This window comes from Notamacropus eugenii, chromosome 5 (assembly GCF_028372415.1).
Source record: "Notamacropus eugenii isolate mMacEug1 chromosome 5, mMacEug1.pri_v2, whole genome shotgun sequence".
NCBI classification, from domain to species: domain Eukaryota; kingdom Metazoa; phylum Chordata; class Mammalia; order Diprotodontia; family Macropodidae; genus Notamacropus; species Notamacropus eugenii.
In genome coordinates, this window is record NC_092876.1 from 425,350,161 (window position 1) to 425,368,915 (window position 18,755).

General features: G+C 39.6%; 1 protein-coding gene across 16 annotated transcripts in view; it reads right to left on the minus strand.

Moving 5' to 3' along the window:
• The window catches only part of ITSN1 (intersectin 1), a 279,156-nt gene that overhangs the window by 4,672 nt on the left and 255,729 nt on the right, over positions 1 to 18,755 (minus strand). For all 16 annotated transcript variants that reach the window (XR_011968537.1, XM_072616851.1, XM_072616849.1 and 13 more), the window contains 5 exons: positions 11,099 to 11,311; positions 9,686 to 9,807; positions 2,752 to 2,834; positions 2,307 to 2,390; positions 431 to 604 (listed from right to left, as the gene is read on the minus strand). Coding sequence is in view for 15 of the 16 variants with exons in the window: in XM_072616851.1 (XP_072472952.1) it covers positions 431 to 604; positions 2,307 to 2,390; positions 2,752 to 2,834; positions 9,686 to 9,807; positions 11,099 to 11,311 (676 nt within the window). In the remaining variant the exon portion in view is untranslated. The remainder of the gene's footprint in view (positions 1 to 430; positions 605 to 2,306; positions 2,391 to 2,751; positions 2,835 to 9,685; positions 9,808 to 11,098; positions 11,312 to 18,755) is intronic.

The window sequence follows — 18,755 nt, forward strand, 5'->3', positions numbered from 1 at the left end:
TCAAGGTCTAAAGGAATGCAACAGTGTGATCGTATAGGTTTGTAAGTCATCTTGACTGGTTGAGGTATTGAGATTCTAAATTGCTACCTAGAATTCCTACTGCCAAATGCTTTACATTTACACCCCTGATCTTAAAGGACAATGGACATTCTTACATAGTTGATATTTAAGAAACATTTGTTGAATGAATGAGTGAATGAATGAATGAGTTAGTTGGGTACCAGGTGGGTATTCTTCTTGAGAAGCTCCACATTAGACAATTTCTTCTTTTGTACCATCTTCACTGTTGGCTATCCCTTCTCTCAAAAATAAAATCCAAGATGTTTTAAGGTCTGAGTACTCTAAAACAAAGTAAGTTTTTTGGAAGTGGAAATAGGATGTCAAGGATAGGAGGAGCTTATAAGCACTTTGAATGCTGATTTATACTCACCATCTGGAGAGAACTGGTCCCTCTCAAACACAGTTATGCAGAGAACATCCTGCTCTAGGTCCTTGATGAAGAATTGGCAATTGGAATTCCACTTGGGATTCAGTGTATCCTGTATTGTCTTAGTAATATGACACTGGGAGCCCATTGTCACCTCGCAATAGGGATTACTCTTACCTGGATTGAATAAAATGAGGGACTAGCTCATTTCTGTCCATTTTACATGTGAACATAGGTGAATGTAGCCATAGTTGCCAGCAATATTATTCCCTTCCACCCTGAAACCTAACCCCCTGCCCCAATATCAAATAAATAAACTAAAATCGTAACCCCCACTAAGTAGCACTATTTCAGGAAACAAATGAGAGCCAAAAAGTTGATCCACTAAGTATGAATCTACTAGACTATGTTGAGCTCCAGCCCTGCATGGTGTGTTCCCACCAGGATGTCTAGACAGGTGCTTAAATTCAACATGTCCAAAACTGAACTCATCAAACTGACCCTTTGTCAAACCTACCATGTATATTGAGGACTCCAGATTCCTTCTAGTCACACAGGTTCGTGCCCTCAGAGTCCTCTTGGACTCAGCCCTCTTATTTACACTCTATACCTGGTCAGTCAACAAGCATTGATTAAGTTCTTACTAGGTGCCAGGAACTGTGCTAAGTGCTAGGGAAACAAGCACCAAGAAAAAAGCAATCCCTACACTCAACTGGCCAGTCCCATTGACTCTACCTTGCATCTCCCACTCTATTTTTGACTCATCACCTGTCATCCAGAGTATTGTAATAGCCTCCTAATTGGCTGTAATGCCTCCATTCTCCCAGTTCTCCAAAGCCATCCTTCACATACAGCAAAATAATCTTCCTAAGGCTCAGGTCTTACAATACCATTCATTTACCCCCTAAATAGTCTGCCATTTTTCCTACCCCCTTTAGAATAAATGATAAAATCCTTACCTTGGCATTTAAGGCTCTTCTCAATTTGGTACCTATTTCCCTTTCCAGCTTTATTTCATAGCACTCTTCTCACACACTCTTAGCCAAATAGAAGGATTTGCTCTTCCCTGAATTAAACATTCCCTCTCTCCTCTATGCATTTGTATTAACTGTCAGGCTTGAAATATGCTCCCTCCTCACCTCTGCCTTTCAGTCAAACAGTCGGTCAATAAGCGATTGTTAAGCAGAATACTAAGTCCTGGGGACACAGAGAAAGGGAAAGACAGTCCCTGCTCTCAAGAACCTCACAATATGTAAACAAACAAGATTTGTACAGGATAAATAGGAAGTAATCAACAGAGGGAAGGGACCAGAATTAGCAGGGAGCAGGAAAGGCTTCATTCATGTAGGAGGTGGGATTTTAGCTGAGATCTGATAGAAGCCAGGGAAGCTAGAAAAGAGGACATTTCTAGGATGGGGGTCAGCCAGCATAAATATTTCTTCAAAACCTCAGATAAGGCACCACCTTCTACACATAATCTTCCCTGATCCCCCCAACAGAGTTTTCTTCTCCAAATTATCTTGTGGTATACTTATCTACATACATGCTGTGTCCCCTCACTAGAATGGAGCAAGTAGCTTGAGGTTGGAGGCTAGGCTGTTTTTGTCTCTGATTACCAGCGCCCAGCATAGTATCAACTTACTTATAAAATGTATGACAGGTAGAACTGAAATGCACTTTTAAAATATCCATCTACTTCTCTTCAGACTTTGACCTTCGTAATTATTTGGAGCTATATACTTCCTGGAATACTACTGTCTTTTAGATATCTTACTGATGGCCAGGAAAAAAATTCTGGATATTTCATGAGTGTTGGAAAGAAAAATGAGGCTCTGATATAACAACTGCTAAAGAGAAGAAAAAACAAAGATATCCTTACCATGTGACCAACAGGGCTTTAATTCAATGCCTTCAACAATGTTCACCATCAATCTCCCGATACCTGTTGCCCTTTGGGAACGAACTGTGATAGGGGGTGAAAAGGATGTCAAGTATTACAATTTAACATTTTGATATCCTGCTTTCCCACCTCCATCTCCCTCAACCCACTGCCCATGTTTCTTTCCTTTATCTATCCCATAAAAGAATAGTTTCCTATGTCCCACTAAAAAGAACAATGAGCCATACTTTTTGCTTTCCGAATGAACCCTCCACTCTTTATCCCATACTCAATTTCCCCTCAGCATCCACCCCACTTTTTGCTACACTTCTCAATTCCTGTCAGTATCTTCTAGAACTGAGGATCGTCCTGGTTTGAAACAGGATGGATCCCTGGAACTGATCCTTAAAAAAAAATATTACCCACGATGCTGTATATTACCAACCTAAGTATGCCTTTTCCCTCTTCTTCTTCTCAGTTTCAATGTAGAATTCTGAAGCAGCTTTAATTTTCTGTACCCAGGCAGTTCTTAGGAAGGAGAGGAGAGAAAGTTGCTAAGTAAAACTCAGTCTGAGGATCTCAGTGCCCAGCACAGTGTGAGCACATACAACAATAAGTATTTGTTGAATGAATGAATGAATGATGGCCGCTGTATGTGCAGTCATTCAATAGCATTCATTAAGAGATTATATGTGCTAAAATACTCTGCTGAGTGCAAGGAACGCCCCCCACCCCCAAAAGGCAAAACTAGTCCATATCTTCAAGGAGCTCACATTCTAATGGACATAAGCATAAAAATAATTAGGTACATATAAGATCTATATAGAGGAGAAAAAAGATTATCTCAAAGGGGAAGGAAGCTGGGGGATCTGGGAAAGGTCTCCTGAAGCTGAGACTTGAGCTGAGCCCTGAAGGAAACCAGAGAGACTAAGAGGTTAAAGATGAGGATAGAGTACATTCCAAGCAAGGGGAAAAGTCAATACAAAGACATGGAGAAAGGAGATGGAATATCATGGGTGAGGAACAATGGATAGGCCAGTAGGGCTGGATTATATGGTGTCACACTGAGACCTGGGAAAGACCTTAATTTAGAAGGGCTAAGGTCATTCACTGCATCCTGGGCCATTGCCTGTTATGTTGACTTTTGTCTTGCCACTGGACTTCAATGACTCTGGAGGAGAGATGCCCAGTCCTGCCTCATTTAAATCCAGTTCATTTGCAAGTCAAGCCATTGTCCTCATGATGTCATTGATTTTCTTCAAGAATGAAGGTCAAACAGCATCATAGAACATATGAAGGGCAGTAAGTTGTAAGAAGACTGGGAAGGTAGGAAAGGACCAGATTGTGAAGAGGTTTAAAAGCCAAGCAGAAGACTTTACATTTCATAATGAAGTAAAAGGAAGTCACTGGAATTTATTAAATGGAGAGTGGGGGTTGGAAATCAGACCTATGCTTTAGAAAAATTACTTTAGAAGTTCAGAAGAGGATGAATTTGAGTGGGAAGAGAAATGAGGCAGCAAATTCATTTAGAAAGCTACTGCCATACTCTAAGAGAGAGGTGACAAAGGCATGAACTAGGATGGTGGCTATGTGAGTGAAGAGAAGGGGACAAATAGGAGAGATGGTGTGAAGGCAGAAATAGCAAGATCTGATAAAAGATTTGAAAAAGATTTGATATATAGGAATATATATAGAGAGAGAAATTGAACATGACTTCAAGATTGTGAGCTTGGATGACTTTGAGGATGGTGCTGCCCTCATCAACAATAAGGAAGTTTTGAAGGGGGAGGATTTTTGTGGAAAGATATTAAGTTCTCTTTTGACATGTTGAGATTAAGGGACCTCGAGTTTGAAATGTCTAAATTGGTGGTATGAAACTGGGGTTCAGGAAGGAGATTAGGACTGTATACATGGAGATAGGGAGTGGACTCAGGACTTCATTGGGTAATGAAACTCCCACTAACTTACAATTTGTAGAAAATTTCCTAGGGCATTGAAAAGTTAAGCAATTTGCTCAGTCACGCAACCAGGATGAGCATGTCTTTAAACAACGTGGAAAAAGTCAATAAAATAGGAACAGTTTGAGAATAAGACACAGAGAGAGATAGAGACACACAATGACAGACAGACAGAGAGAAAGGAGATGATAGTGAGGGCAATCTGATGGAGAAGACTGGAGGAGATGGGATCGAAAATGCATCTAGAGGGACTGAACTTAGCAAGAGTCAGCTCTTCATCCAAGACCAGAAGAAAGTAGGAGATTGTGGGTAAAGGAAGCCTGAGTGATATAAAATAAGGAACAAAAGAGATAAGGGATCTCTTGGTCAATGACCTCACTTTTTCCTGTCAAGTATGAAGAGGTCCTCAGTAGAGATGGCATGATCACAGAGTACCAGGAGAGGTTTGAAGGAAAATGAGAAGGTTTAGAATAACCACTGTGGAACTTGTTGAATCAATTAGGGAGGAGTAGAATTATTACCTTGTTACAATGAAGGTACAACTGAGATTAGATAACTTAAATTCATAGTGGACCCAATCATTACTGTTTCATGATTTTCTCCAGTTCTGTTCAGCAGCATGAGAACAGGGGAGACGGAGGCAGATAGTGTGTGTTTGGCAAGGGCTTCTGCTTGGAAAGTTGGGATCTGTCATGGAATGGAGGACAAGAGATTTGAGAGCTGAGAATAATGCAGAGTTGAACGGATTTAAGACAGAGGAGGGATACTGCAACTACTGAAAGGACTGTTGATCTGAGAAGGAACTGAGTGATAGAGGGAATGAAGCAACAAAGGGAGACAGAGGTGAGGATGAAGAATTGGGAAAGATGGAATAATAAAAGATCGTGATTATATAAGGGAATTTCAGAGTTCATGAACAGGAAAATAGAACACTTGTGTTTGATGGCCAGATCAAAGGTATAATAATTTGGGGGTATAGTTGAGGTGGAATGGAGTAGGTCATGGGAATTGAGTAGATTGAAGAACTAAGAAATTAGGGTGTTTGAAAGAACATCGATATACATGTAGAAGTTTCCTGGTATGAGATTAGCAGATAGGGAAAGACAGACCAAAAGCCAGATGCCGATTTCTTTGAGGACTGAAGGAAAACATTCTGGGGGTGATGGAGAATGACTATCAGACTCTGGATTGACTGATAAATTTGTATGGTGTGAAACTCAAAGGAGAAGAGGTTGCCAAATGACAGCTGCAGAGGGAGGGTGGAGGGAACAACAGGAAGCAAGTAGAATCTGAGTCAGAGAAGTATCAGAGAAAGTGGGGAGGGGAACAGGGTCATCAGCAGGAAGCAAAGTCTCATGGAGAACTAGAAGACAGAAAGAGTGAGGAAGGAGGTGTGTGTGTTCGTCCTTCATTGCCGAAGAAGAACATGACATTAGAGAAATAATGACATGACTTGAACTTGACTTTGTTTTGAGTGAGGGAAGGCTGTGCAGGTCACCAGCCTCACTTCTCCTCCAGAGCCATCTGAATCCAGTGACCAGATATTCATCAAGATGACTGGAGATGATCCAGGATGAGGCAATTGGGGTTAAGTGACTTGCCCAAGGTCACACAGCTAGTGAGTGTCAAGTGTCTGAGGTGAGATTTGAGCTCAGATCCTCCTGACTCCTGCACTGGTGCTCTATCCACTGCACCACCTAGTTGCCCCAAGGAAGGAGGATTTTTAAGATGAAAGAAAGTAACTAATTTCAAGTAGTGCTTTATACTTTCCTAAAGTGCTTTTCATTTAAACAAGACTTCAGGAGTCTTCTTTAAAGATGGAAAAGCAGGGACACTGAGGGGTCCATAGCAGTGAGTCAGGGTGGGGAGGATAGAGCCTACCTGGGAGTAAACCCCATGAGGACAGAAATTGTGTATTCTGGCTCCATGTTGGACTCCAAGCACAGACTATTCCGGCTTTCAAGAGCAAATAAAGTTCTATTTATAAACATTTTAAAGCACAAATCCTGGCACAGTGCACATGCCAACCCTGAAACAGAGCCTTGTAAATGGGTAAAATAACTGAGCAGGAGGAAAAAATGGCTACACTGAAAGTTTACTAAAATTTATTACATTCCTGTATCAGTGAGCTGGTTTGTGCTACAAACTCCCCAAATATGTAATAGGTAGGATCAATTTTCAATTTAGCCACATGCATCTTATCTGTTTTATAAATTATTTATAGGAATATTTTTAAGTTTGAAATTGAGTTGCTTTGCTCTATCAACCAGCATATTATGCAAACTAATGTCAAATTTTTAAAATTTTCCTATTCTGGCATCTCTGAGTATAGGAACTTCTTCCACCTTCCCTTCCCTCCAACGAAATTATTCTATATGTAATAGCTTCAGTGCCTGGACATTGAGAGTTGTATAATCATATAATTAGCACGTGTTGGGGATGAATCTAACTTCAAGAGCAGGTTTCTACCTACTACACTGTCCTGTCACTCAATGTTAATTTTAGTCTAAGTAAAATAAATTAGGAAGACAACTCTTAACGCATTCTCCAAAAGCAACTTCTGAAGATTTATAAGTTGATCTCCCTGTAAGTGGCAACCACTCTGCTACCCTCTCTCTATACACAGTAGGGACTCCCAGCAAGGAGGGAAACTGCAAGCAGGGTTTTCTCTTGGTTCTGTTTATTAACTTCATGGCTAGCACCATCACCACCTTCCCATCATCAGATAGAGAAGAGAACAACATTTCAGATTTAGAAGGGATGTTACAGAACATCTAGTTCAACTTGTACCTAAGTAGGGATGGCTTTGACAACAGCCCTGGAAAATGACAGCTGTGTAACAGCGCACAGTATATGGGCATTTTTGAAGACCACCAGGGATGGGGTGCTCACTACCTGACAAAACCACTTATTCTCCTGTGGAGATAGTTCAAATTGTTAGAAAGTTGTTCCTAATTTTGAATGAGATTGGCTTCTCTGTAACCTGACATTGCTCCGATAGGGCCCAAGAAGACTAAGTCTAATCTCTCTTAATAGCCCCCCAAATACTTTAAGATATCAAAAGAACCTCCTCTTCTGGAAAAAAGAAAACTGGAGCCCCTTGCCAAAGACCATCATTTATAGAATGGTGGAAAAGCTTCATTACAATACTGTCGGTGGAGTCTATGCCATGGGGTTGCCTTATCATTAATATACTTTATTAATATACTTCAACAAATAAATCTACTTGTATGGAGTAAAAGAATATAAAGAATTCCATTATGTGACTAACAGAATAGAATAAGGTTCCAAAATGGTTTATGTGTTCAACTGGTTTCCATTCTGCTTCCATATTTGCGCATTGTGTGACTACCAGATTAAACTGTAAGAATATAACAAATGAACTTAGTTTATTCACATGTTAAACAACATGATGATGATGATAAAAATAAAATAACGTTAAGATTCCATGAAAAGTCCATAAGAAGGCACTGAACTGAAGACATAGAAACTCAACTCCTCTTTTCTTCCTCCCTTTACTCAGGATATTGGAAATACTGATCTTTTTCAATGACATTAGGTAGACCTCTCTCAAGGCTCTACCCAAGGGAAGACCCCAAGTCAGTTTCATAATTGGAAGTCACTTTAAATCAAAGAGTAACGAACACTGGGGAGAAACCAAAGCAGGATGTTCTCCCTTCCTTTACTAGAGGAGCTAGTTAATGAACTAATTTACTTCATTTGCACTCATTCGGAGTTGGATGCTGGGGGCATTGTCCACAAACTTATTTTTCACAAAATCCCTTTTGTGAAAAATTTCATTTCCAAAAGTTTTTGTGACAAGTTTTCATGCAAATACATTCTGTTATCATCCGAATGGAAGCAGAGTTCCCAAAACACAACAAAATGCACCCAAAGCAGAGAAATATGCTGTTAGGCCAGAGAAAGCCCTGATTTTAATAAAATAACTGAAAAAGAATGTAGCCCTGCAATGTTGTCATCAGTCTGATACCTCCTGCTGGCTGTAATTCATTCCAGCACTGATTCCCAGTCTTGGCATTGCCACACCACAAGGTGTCGCCATTTATCTCCAGGGTATCATGAAATTAAGAAGCAATTTCCCCAAATGACGGAAAGAGGAAAGAAGAGACAACAGTGTGCCTAAAGCTATTAGGCATTTAGTTTCCCCTGATTTCCTGGATTTACTTAAGCATATTGGGAATAACCCTCAGTTCTGGATGCCCATTGGCTGAATGTTATAATAAAGGTTCCTTTCAAACACAGCTTGTACAAGATAGCCAAATAAGATCTCTTTCCAAGTTGATTCTGGAATTCAGTGACGAGTGCAGAGACAAGGGGAGAGAGGGAATTCTAGGGTGTGCAAGAAGTTGAGTGTTCCCAGCTTGCACTGAGCACCAAAGAGAGATTATGCTGGGGGAATTTGGGTCATGATACCTTCTCCTAAAGGGCTCATATACTAACATGAAAACATAATAATGAGAGGCTGTTAATAAGTTTGGTCTTTTATTATATCAAGTCAAGTCAACAAGTATTTAATTAAGTGCCAGGCACTATGTGAAGCTGAATTAGATATTTTCCAGAATGGAAAGAAAAAGGGAGTGACAGCTATAAGAACATGAGTTAAGAGAGAACCGTCTGACTTCAGATGACAGTTGGATAACAGCCCATAGCATCCTCTTTGGAGGCATTTTGTGAAAGGACATTGGGGGAATCCTTGTATTTGTCAGAGTAAACATTACACAAAAGAAAGATCACTGTACCAGAAGACTTGGGTTCTAACCCCAGTCCCATCATCCATTTATTAGTTGGGTATTCTTGGGCAGAGGTAGCTGGTGGCCCAGTACACAGAACAGTAGCCCTGAATCATGAAAACGTGAGTTCAAATCCTGCCTCAGATATCTGTTAGTTGTGGGACTATAGGCAAGTAATTTAAAAATGTCTGTTTGCCTCAGTTTCCTCAACTACAAAATGAGGCTAATGATAGCACCTAGCTTGCAGGGTTATTGTGAAGATCTAACGATATAATATTTGCAAAGTGTTTAACATAGTGCCTGAACATAGTAGGCACTGAATCAATCAATGAACTAATGCATATTCCCTTTCCCTTCCCCTGGGACAAATCACTTGCTTCAATTTCCTCCACCATAAAATGGGTATAATACTCTCCATCCTGAACACCTCTTAAGTTTACCAATAAGTAAACTTATTGGTTTACCAATACTTATCTTACCAATAAGACAAAATGCTTGAATGTTCTTTGAAAACTATAAAAATTTGAAAACTATACCATCATATAAAAGATGATGGTATTATTATTAAAACAATAAGAATTCTGTTCAACTCATGTAAATGGTATACGAAGGTGAGATGGGTGAATGTAAGAGAACCTGGTTCCATACCAGGAAAGTTGCTGGATCTTACCTTTCATTTATGCTTTCGGCACGGAGAGTGTAGACTCTATCAATGTGGGAAATGTGGAAGATGGGCTCATCTCCAGAAGGATCAGTGGGTAATTTTACTAGGACTTCATTTAGGAAAATGGGCTGAAAAATACCATGCATGGGTATCACAATACTATTCTAATGGTATATATTGGGATGAAAAAAAGAGGTAGCTTTTGTACTATCATCCCTCTTTTCCAGTGATTTATGTCTTACCACCAATTTGTACATTTTTATTTTTTTAAAAATAATCCTCTGTATAGAAGTCTCCCTCTATCCCAATTCTTTACCCTCATTAAAAAAATTGGGGGGGGGGGTTTAGGAAAACCAACTTAAAATATTATTTATGAATTACCTGGCTAGCATGTGTTTTTTTCCTATGTAGGAATGATTTTTTTCTCCCCCTGAAAATAACCACTGTATAGCAAAGCAGTTGACCTCTAATTTATAGCCAAACAGCTTTCTCTAGACACTTTCATTTAAAAATTTGGCACAGTGCTCAGCACAGTACCTGACACATAATAGGCATTTTTAAAATGCTTGTTGACTACACCATATACACCCCCTCCCAAAGGAACTCAGACCCCCAGTCCTGGGACCCAGGACTTCGATTGGTGAGCTGTCATATTATCTTACCCAGTTCTAATCCCTAGCATTACTACCAAATGCACACCATCTGATGCCCCCTTCCAACTTCTGCTCCCCTCTACATGCTGTTTTCTCCCATGGAAAAATAAACTCTTTGAGGACTGGCAAGGGTCATCTTTTTTTACTGTACTTGCAACCTCAAACTTAGTACCTGGCACAGAGAAATGTAGACTGATATGTACAATATGCGTAATAGATTATTTTTTTTCATCCATTGATTCATTCACATACAACGTTTTTTTCCCCAAATAAAGCTAACAGTTTTTTCCAGGACAACGCCCACTTGAAGACTAACTCTGGAAAAAAATAACGTCCAATTCTCTACCCCAATTCTAAACATACACAGAGTCACAATCATTTGAGCAAGACATATATAGTTCAAGGACCTAGTTTTTAAAGTGCCTAATATCTGGACTGACTTTTGCCAGAAAAAAAAGTAAGAAAAAAACGGTATAAAGTTATTCTAAGGAGTCTGATGAGCTTTCCTGCCTGTTTGACAGTTGTTTTGAGTTGCTATCTTTGTGAGAAAGTTGAGGTGGTCGCATGCCATAGATTAAGACTCCTGCTTTAAACTGGCTGCCATATGCCTACAGCCAAAGTCTTATATGTATCATGTTATCCTTTTTCTTCTATGTTTAAGCCTCAGATATTACAGAACACTGGATTCTATTGACTCCGCATCATTTTTGTTTGATTAAAAAAAAACACGACACTATGCCCAGCTGAAATTTTGAAAGAAACTTACCGTCTTATACATTTTATACTGTAGATTAGATTTGGGGCTGAAGACTTTGTCAGTCCCAGAAGAACCCAACGGCTTGATGATCTGAGTCAGAAGAAGAAAGTCATTGAAAAGGAAACCATACAGTTCCTTGTTGCTCTTGGCTTTGTACAATTTCCCACTGTGCAGGAATTTCCTTGGTCCCAAACAATTGGTGACTGAGTTGAAGACAAGTTGCTAAGGAAGAAAAACAGAACCCATAGGAGAAAAGATGAACGTGCATCTGTTACTAAGAACATGGTTTTCCATTGGAATCCTGGCCTAAGCTCAAGATGCTTCATTTCTTGGACAAGAATCAAGGAATGCTTTGTAAGTGCTTATCTGAGCTGGATACCCTACCTCCCCACCAAGACAATCAATCCAAAAAAAAATGAGTCTGTGAGAATTCCAAGTCATGTTTCCCAAAGATTTATATTTTCTCCCCTTCCTGCTCTCCTCCTTTCCCAATCCACCAACTCCATCAACTGAAAACCTTCAAGCTTGAATTCTAACTCAGACACCAACTGTGTGACCCTTGGCAAGTGACTTAACCTCTTTCTGCCTTTGTTTTCTTCTGTAAAATGGGGACCATGATAGCATCTATCCTTCAGGGTTGTTGTGAGGATAAAATAATATTGTAAAACACCTTGCAAACCTTAAAGCACTATATGAATGCTTTATTACATTATTTTATTATTACCAAGTTAACTCTATGTTTCCTTTTATGTCTAATTCCTACGGTTCTCTTCAAAATATCTAATAAAGCCTATTATCTAGAACGATGGTTCTCAAAGTGTGGTCTGAAGACTCTTGCAGGCTCAAAATCCCTTTCAGGAATTTACAAGATTATTATTTAAATAATAATACTAAGATATTATTTGCCTATTAACATATTAATTTTTTTTCCTACTATATATGTATGAGGCCAAACTTTCTTTATATACTTCAGCTAAAACAACAGATTGCAACAGATTGACTGTAGAAGCAGATAAGAGAATTCAGTTGTCTTCTATTAATAGCCAGGCACTAAAAAGACTGGCCAAAATATATAAAATAATGCCACTCTCCTCACTAATTTTTTGGAGGAAATATAGTTATTTCTCATATGTTTATGTTAACCTGTAGTCAAATCAAGTGAACTAGCATGTGTTAAGTATTTGCTTCTCCAGGCACAAGACTTATTACTAGGAATAGAAATATACTTGAAGAAAAAGCAGTCCCTGTCCCTAAGGAGCTTATATTTAAGTAGGAGATTATAACACATAAAAGGAAATTAAAGCAGAATTGGGGTGGGGAAATGGTGAAGAAAATTGGAGAGTCCATAGTAGACGCTGGAGAGGAATGAAGACATGCCTGGCCTGGGTAGTTTCTTTAGAATGTTAAGTCCAGCAGGAACCAACCAATCAGAGGAAGAAGCCACAGGGGTGGAATGAACTTCCCAGCTTCCAAGGGCTTCCAGCCTCTTACAGCAACAATTATGCTTCTAGAAGTGTAACTGAAATGATTATTATTTTTTTAAATTATCAGTTTTAATTGTATTGGTAGTTATAATCCACATAAACAAAAGCTCTGTGGGAGCCTCAAAATTTTTAACTGTGTAGAAAAATATTGAGATGAGAAAAGTTTGAAAATAGTGTATCATATGCTGGTGACTAGGTAGCTTACTGACTTCGTCTATCATATAGGTACACATTTTCTTTTTTTTCTTTTTTACATAAATACATATTCCATGTAAAGACAGTGTTTAATGTTCATTTTTATAAGATCTTCAGCTTACCATTTTTCACCCTCCCTCCTCCTCAAGACAGCAAGCATAGGTTATACTGCGCAATCATGTTAAATATATTTCCACATCAATTATGTTGTGAAAGAAGAAACAGAATGAAAAGAAAAAAATCACAAAAAAAAGAAAGTAAAAATAGTATGTTTCAATCTCTATTCAGACTCCATCAGTTTTTTCCCTATACATGGATAGTATTTTCCCATCATTCGTCTTTTAAAATTGTCTTGGATTATCATATTACTGAGAAGAACTGTCTATCATATTTGATCATCGCACAATGTCGCTGTTACTGTAGTAATATTTTCAACAGACACTGCATGTAGACTCTGACCAGGATCCAGAACAGAACAGGAGTAGAGAATAAGCTGAAATACTTCGGGGACATTTAGCAGTTCTTTCAACAATCCTTGACCATTTTTTAAAAACACTAGTGTTCTCTGAGTCTTGCTAAATGGCCATGAATCATAGAACATCATATGTTCTCCAAAGAAATAAAACTGTAGGTGGCCCAAAGACCAGGGAGAAACTCACAGTTCATGTAAGCCAGCTGCTGCATTTTAATAATGATGATTGGTGTACTAAAAATGGAGTTAAAGGGAGGGTATGATCAGTAGAGGAGGCTAATCAATTGTGTAGTAAGAATGAGGGATAACAGATACAAAATACTTCGAGGAAGTCCTTCAGCACATCAGGTAGATAGTCTACACAGGATTTGGAGGAGAACATAGACAAAAGTTACACAAGCTGAGAAAACAGATACTCATGAAGTGGGTATCCACATTCATGAGATCACAGACTCATGCATTATTGAAATTTTCTAAGATTCAGTCAAAAGCAGTGTGATATCCCTTTTAATGCAGGCTATCAGTTTTGGAGAGAGCATGAAAAGGAGACACTTTTTCTTTTTAAAGACCGGGTCTCTTCATATAGTCCAGGCTGGAAGTTATGGACCTGATCTCATCACTAATCAGCAGAACTTTGATCTATTCCATTTCCAACCTGGGTCAATTCACCTCTCCTTAGGCAGCCTAGTGAGCCCTCAGGACTGACAGCTCACTATTGATTCCAAACTTCATGAAGCTTAGTCTGATCAGCATCCAATTAGCCATGCCCACTACAAGTCAGAATTCCTGAGCTCAGATATACTGGTCTCAGCTTCCTTGGTAGCCAGGTACTGGGATTACAGGTATGCACCACCACACCTGGCATGGGAAAGTGACTTTCTACAGTTTTCTTTTGCTCTGTTGGCATTTCCAATAGACTTTTGGAATAGAAAGTAGAGATGGCATGGTGTAATTCTGTTGGTATTTGATACTTTTTTTCAAAACCAAACTTTGAGAAGGAAGACCAAATCCCTATTTACTGGTTCCTTCCCTATTACCTACCAACCCACCTATCTCCTTCATTCTTAAAAATCCCTCATTTGATCAGACCATCTGTTAATTTTTCCCTTGATGGTTAATTCCTTGAGAAAGCCATCTAAATTGGGTGGTCCCTCTTCCTCTTCTCTCATTTTCTTCTAAACCCTCTATAGGCTGGCTTCTGACTTCATCATTCAACTAAAACTGCTCTCTCCAAAGATACCAATAATAGCTCTCTGCCTTTCCCTCTCTTCCTCCTCCTCTTCCTCCTTCTTCCTTCTCTCTCTCTCTGTTTCCCTCTCTCCTTCTCCCTATCTCTGTCTGTCTCTTTCTCCCTCCTTTCCTCTCTCTCTCTCTCTCTCTCTCTCTCTCTCTCTCTCTCTCTCTCTCTCTCTCTCTCTCTCTCTCTCTCCATATCTCTTTCTGCATGTCTCTTTTAATTAATACACCAACTTTATTTGAGGCATGAGTTCATGCGTCAGTTTATGCTAGGTTTTTTTTCAGGGTCCCTGTTTCTAAGTTACAGGAGAGAGGGAATTGTTATCTGACTCCTGCTGTTTTCCAAATCTTTTAGTCTATCATGAAATATTAAAGAGGTCATCAGATGCAAACCAGTAGTAGAAACCATCATTTCACTGTTGCCCACATTGGGGCATTGTAAGAGAAGGAAAAAACTATTTAAGCTGCTTCAGATTTGACTAAACAAAATTTCTGCACACACACACAGGATGAGGATGCTGGGGAGCAGGCAAGATTACAAGTTCTAATGTTGAGAACAAGGAAACATTTCACATTACACATACTGCCCTGTGCCTGTTTTCCCCTGCTGAGTACAGTCTTTGATTCTGCTCCAATGTCTCTGGTTTCCTGTGCTTTCCCCTCACCCACCCTGTTCAGCTATCTTCACTGAGGAAGCAGAAGAGAAAGTGGGGGAAGGGAGTGGAGGAGAAGAGAAATAGTCTAAACCAGAAACTCAGCCACCACTTGTTTAATGAACCTGTCAGTCAACTAAGCATTTTATTAAGCACCTACCATATGGTGTTGAGGTTAATGTCCCTCTCAGATAGGCCTACCTATTCCTTGGAACTCAAGGTGATTCAGATTTTATTGTACATATTGAACCATTCAAAGTGGTGGTCCAGTTTCCCAACTTTCAGAATGATTCTTGTCTGGAACCCCAAATTCTAGTTGAAGCCCCTGAAATGGAACTGCTTAAAGATGGCCTTTTGGTCCTTGAGTTATGTAGCAGCTCATGCCTCTCCTCAGCCTTCAAGCTCTGAACTTTGTCATGGAGGGGGTGGCAGGAGAGAATAATGTCAAGGACTATGGCTGAGGTCGGAGGAACTTCAACAGGCCCAGAGAGAATCTCATCCAGTATAAAGCCTAAGCTCCCTCCTGCTTTGGCTAAGAGTTTAAATCTCCCTGCTGTAAACAACTACCTGGTCCCTCTCCAATCAGCCCACCAGAGCCAGCTCTCAAGAGAACGGAGGTGGGAAAAGGGAAGGCCTGGGGTCTCCAGCAAAACCAGGAGTAAGCACCTGGTCCAGATTAGGTATTTAATAAAATGCTTGTTTACTTGACTAAAGTTTTAAAATCTAAGCTTTAATGATGGATTCCTTTGCACCTACCATTCCACTCCATCCCCATGAATTAGAATCCAGCTAGTCCTAATTTCCAACCAGCAAAGTGAAAGGTGTCCAGGCCTGTGTGTATCCATCTGTATCTAAGGTGTGTCTGAGGTTCCTTTTCAGGCCCCTCCTTTCAGGTTCCAAGCATCTGGAAAAGTTTCTTCTTTACCTAAGCCTAAGGGGCAGAAAAAGGGATCCCAGGCCTATAAATCAGGCCCTCCCTGAGTTAATGTTTGACCAAGGAAGGCCAATGAGTGGGTTTTTTTGTTTTTTCTCAAAGCTGTCCAAAGTTTATTAGTTTCTTTTGAGTACAAAGTAAATAAAGTTACTGAGCTTGCTGGAAAGCATCTAGGTGACTTGGATAATAAAAGAAAAATAGTTTCTTGTCTTTACTTTTGGTGTTTTGCCTTTATAAAACACACAACACAACACCTTCTATACTTAAGCAGCCTGCTTAATCTAAAGGATGGGGGAGGGGGAAAGGAAGTGAGGGGAGGAAAAAAGGGAGGAGGGAAATGGACTTTGAGACTTCAGAATCTGGCCCAGGTGCAGAAAGCCCAGCATGGCTTTGCCAGAATCCATGACATGCCCTTTCATCATGGACCCCTGGGCCAGGTCACAGGTGCTTGTGCCATGAGCAATCCGGGAAGTTCCTGAATGCTCCAAGGATTCCAATATAGCTGTCATGAATGGATGAATCAATGTCCGAAAAAAGGTTGCTACCAGTGGTCTGGCTCTGGTTTTGGAAAACCAGATGGTGGGGGCTCACTTTCCCAGAGCAGTCAGGCATCTCCACAGAGCTGTTGCCAGAACGAAATTCAGACTTTTTCTCTGATAGTCATGGGGAGCTACAAGCTGAACCATTAGATGGAATAGCTGCCATCTTGCTTGATACTGCTTTCTGTAGCGATGGAAACTTTACTGGTAGCTTCTGAGCAGCTTCCGTTTTAGGCCTATGATCACTGGAGACTTGACTCAGAGAAAAGGAGCACTAGGCTACTCTATCCTTTTATACAAGAGATCAGGGATACTCCACAGCATTGGAAAATATGAGAATTCTTTGGGTCTCCTTAAGATCTCTTAATTGCCAAATCTAATGGCCTTTTGACCTCTCTGCAGTCTTTGACATGATAATCTCCTTCTTTCTAAGTTTTCATAACACTGATCATCCCTGGTCCTCTTCCTACCTATTCTTTCTCAGTCTTCTTTGCTGGGTTTCCATTCATGCCATGACCATAAATCACAGGTGTTCCATAATGCATTGTCCTGGACTGCCTTCTCTTCTTTCTCTATGCTACTTCATTGGTGATTTTATCAGCTGCTAGGATTCTAAGATCTATATATCCAGCTCCAGTCTCTCTCCTGAGCTATAGTCCTATATCAACAACTACCTTTTGGACATTTTGAATTGAATGTCCCATAGGTATATCAAACTCAACATATCCAAAAGAGAATTCACTATCTCTTCCCCTAAATCCTCCCCACTTTCAAACTTCTCTACTGTGTTAATCAAGGGTACCACTATCCTCCCAGTCACCCACTCTCATAACTTTGCAGCCTCAGTATCATTGATTGACTCTATATCTGCATTCACTGTATGGCATCTCTTATATATGTTTTCTTGACGTAGGCTGTCATTACTTTCTGTCTGTACTACTGAAACAGTTTTCTAATCAGTCTCCTTGCCCCCATTTCTCTCCTCAGTTCAATTCATCCTCTACTCAGCTACCAAAGTGTAGATCTGATCATATCACCTCTCTGTTCAATAAACTCCATTTGTTCCCATTTACCTCCCAAATCAAATATAAAGTCTTCCTCTTGACATTTAAAACTCTTCACCTCTTTGTTCTCTTTGTAATTTTCTGACCTTTTTTACACTTGATTCACCTCTAGCTACAATAAATCTTTATTCAGCTCCTCACACATGATATTCTATCTCCTGACTCTACATCTTATCTTGGCCGTCTCCCATGACTGGAATGCTTTACCTCCTCATCTCTGCCTCCTAGCTTCCTTCAAGACTCAGTTCAAATTCTGCTTTCTAAATTTTTTACAGAAAGTATCTCATTTACAGAAAAGTCTCATTTCTCAAATACATAGAGAGAACTGATTCAAATTTATAAGAATACAAGTCATTCCCCAATTAATAAATGGTCAAAGAATATGAACAAGCACTTTTCAGACAAAGAAATCAAAGCTACCTACAATCATATCAAAAATGCTATAAATCACTGTTGATTAGAGAAATTCAATTAAAAGAACTTTCAGTTACCACCTCATACCTTTCAGATTGGCTAATATGATAGAAAAGGAAAACGATCAGTGTTGGTGGGGATGTGGGAAAACTGGGTCACTAATGCAAAATTGGTGGAGTTGGTCATTCAGGAGAACAATTTGGAACTATGCCAGAAAGGCTATCAAACTATGTATACCCTTTGATCCAACAATACCACTAGGTCTGTATCCTAAAGAGATTTTTTAAAATGCACCTACTTGGGCAAAAACATTTGTAGCACCTCTTATTGCGGTGGCTAAGAATTGGAAATTGAGGGAGGTGTCCATCAACTGGGGAATGGCTAAACAAGTCATGGTATATAATTATAATGGAATATTATAGTGCTATAAGAAATTATGAACAGGATGATTTTAGAAAAAAACTGCCAAGACTTATACAAATTGAAGCAGAGTGAAGTAAGTAGAACTAGAACATCATACACAGCAGTATTATATAATGAACAACTGCGAATGACTTAAATATTCTTAGCAATACAATGATCCAAGACAATCCCAAAGGACTCATGATGAAACATGCTGTCTCCAGAGAAAGAACTGATGATGGCTGAATACAGACTAGAGGATATTATTTTTTC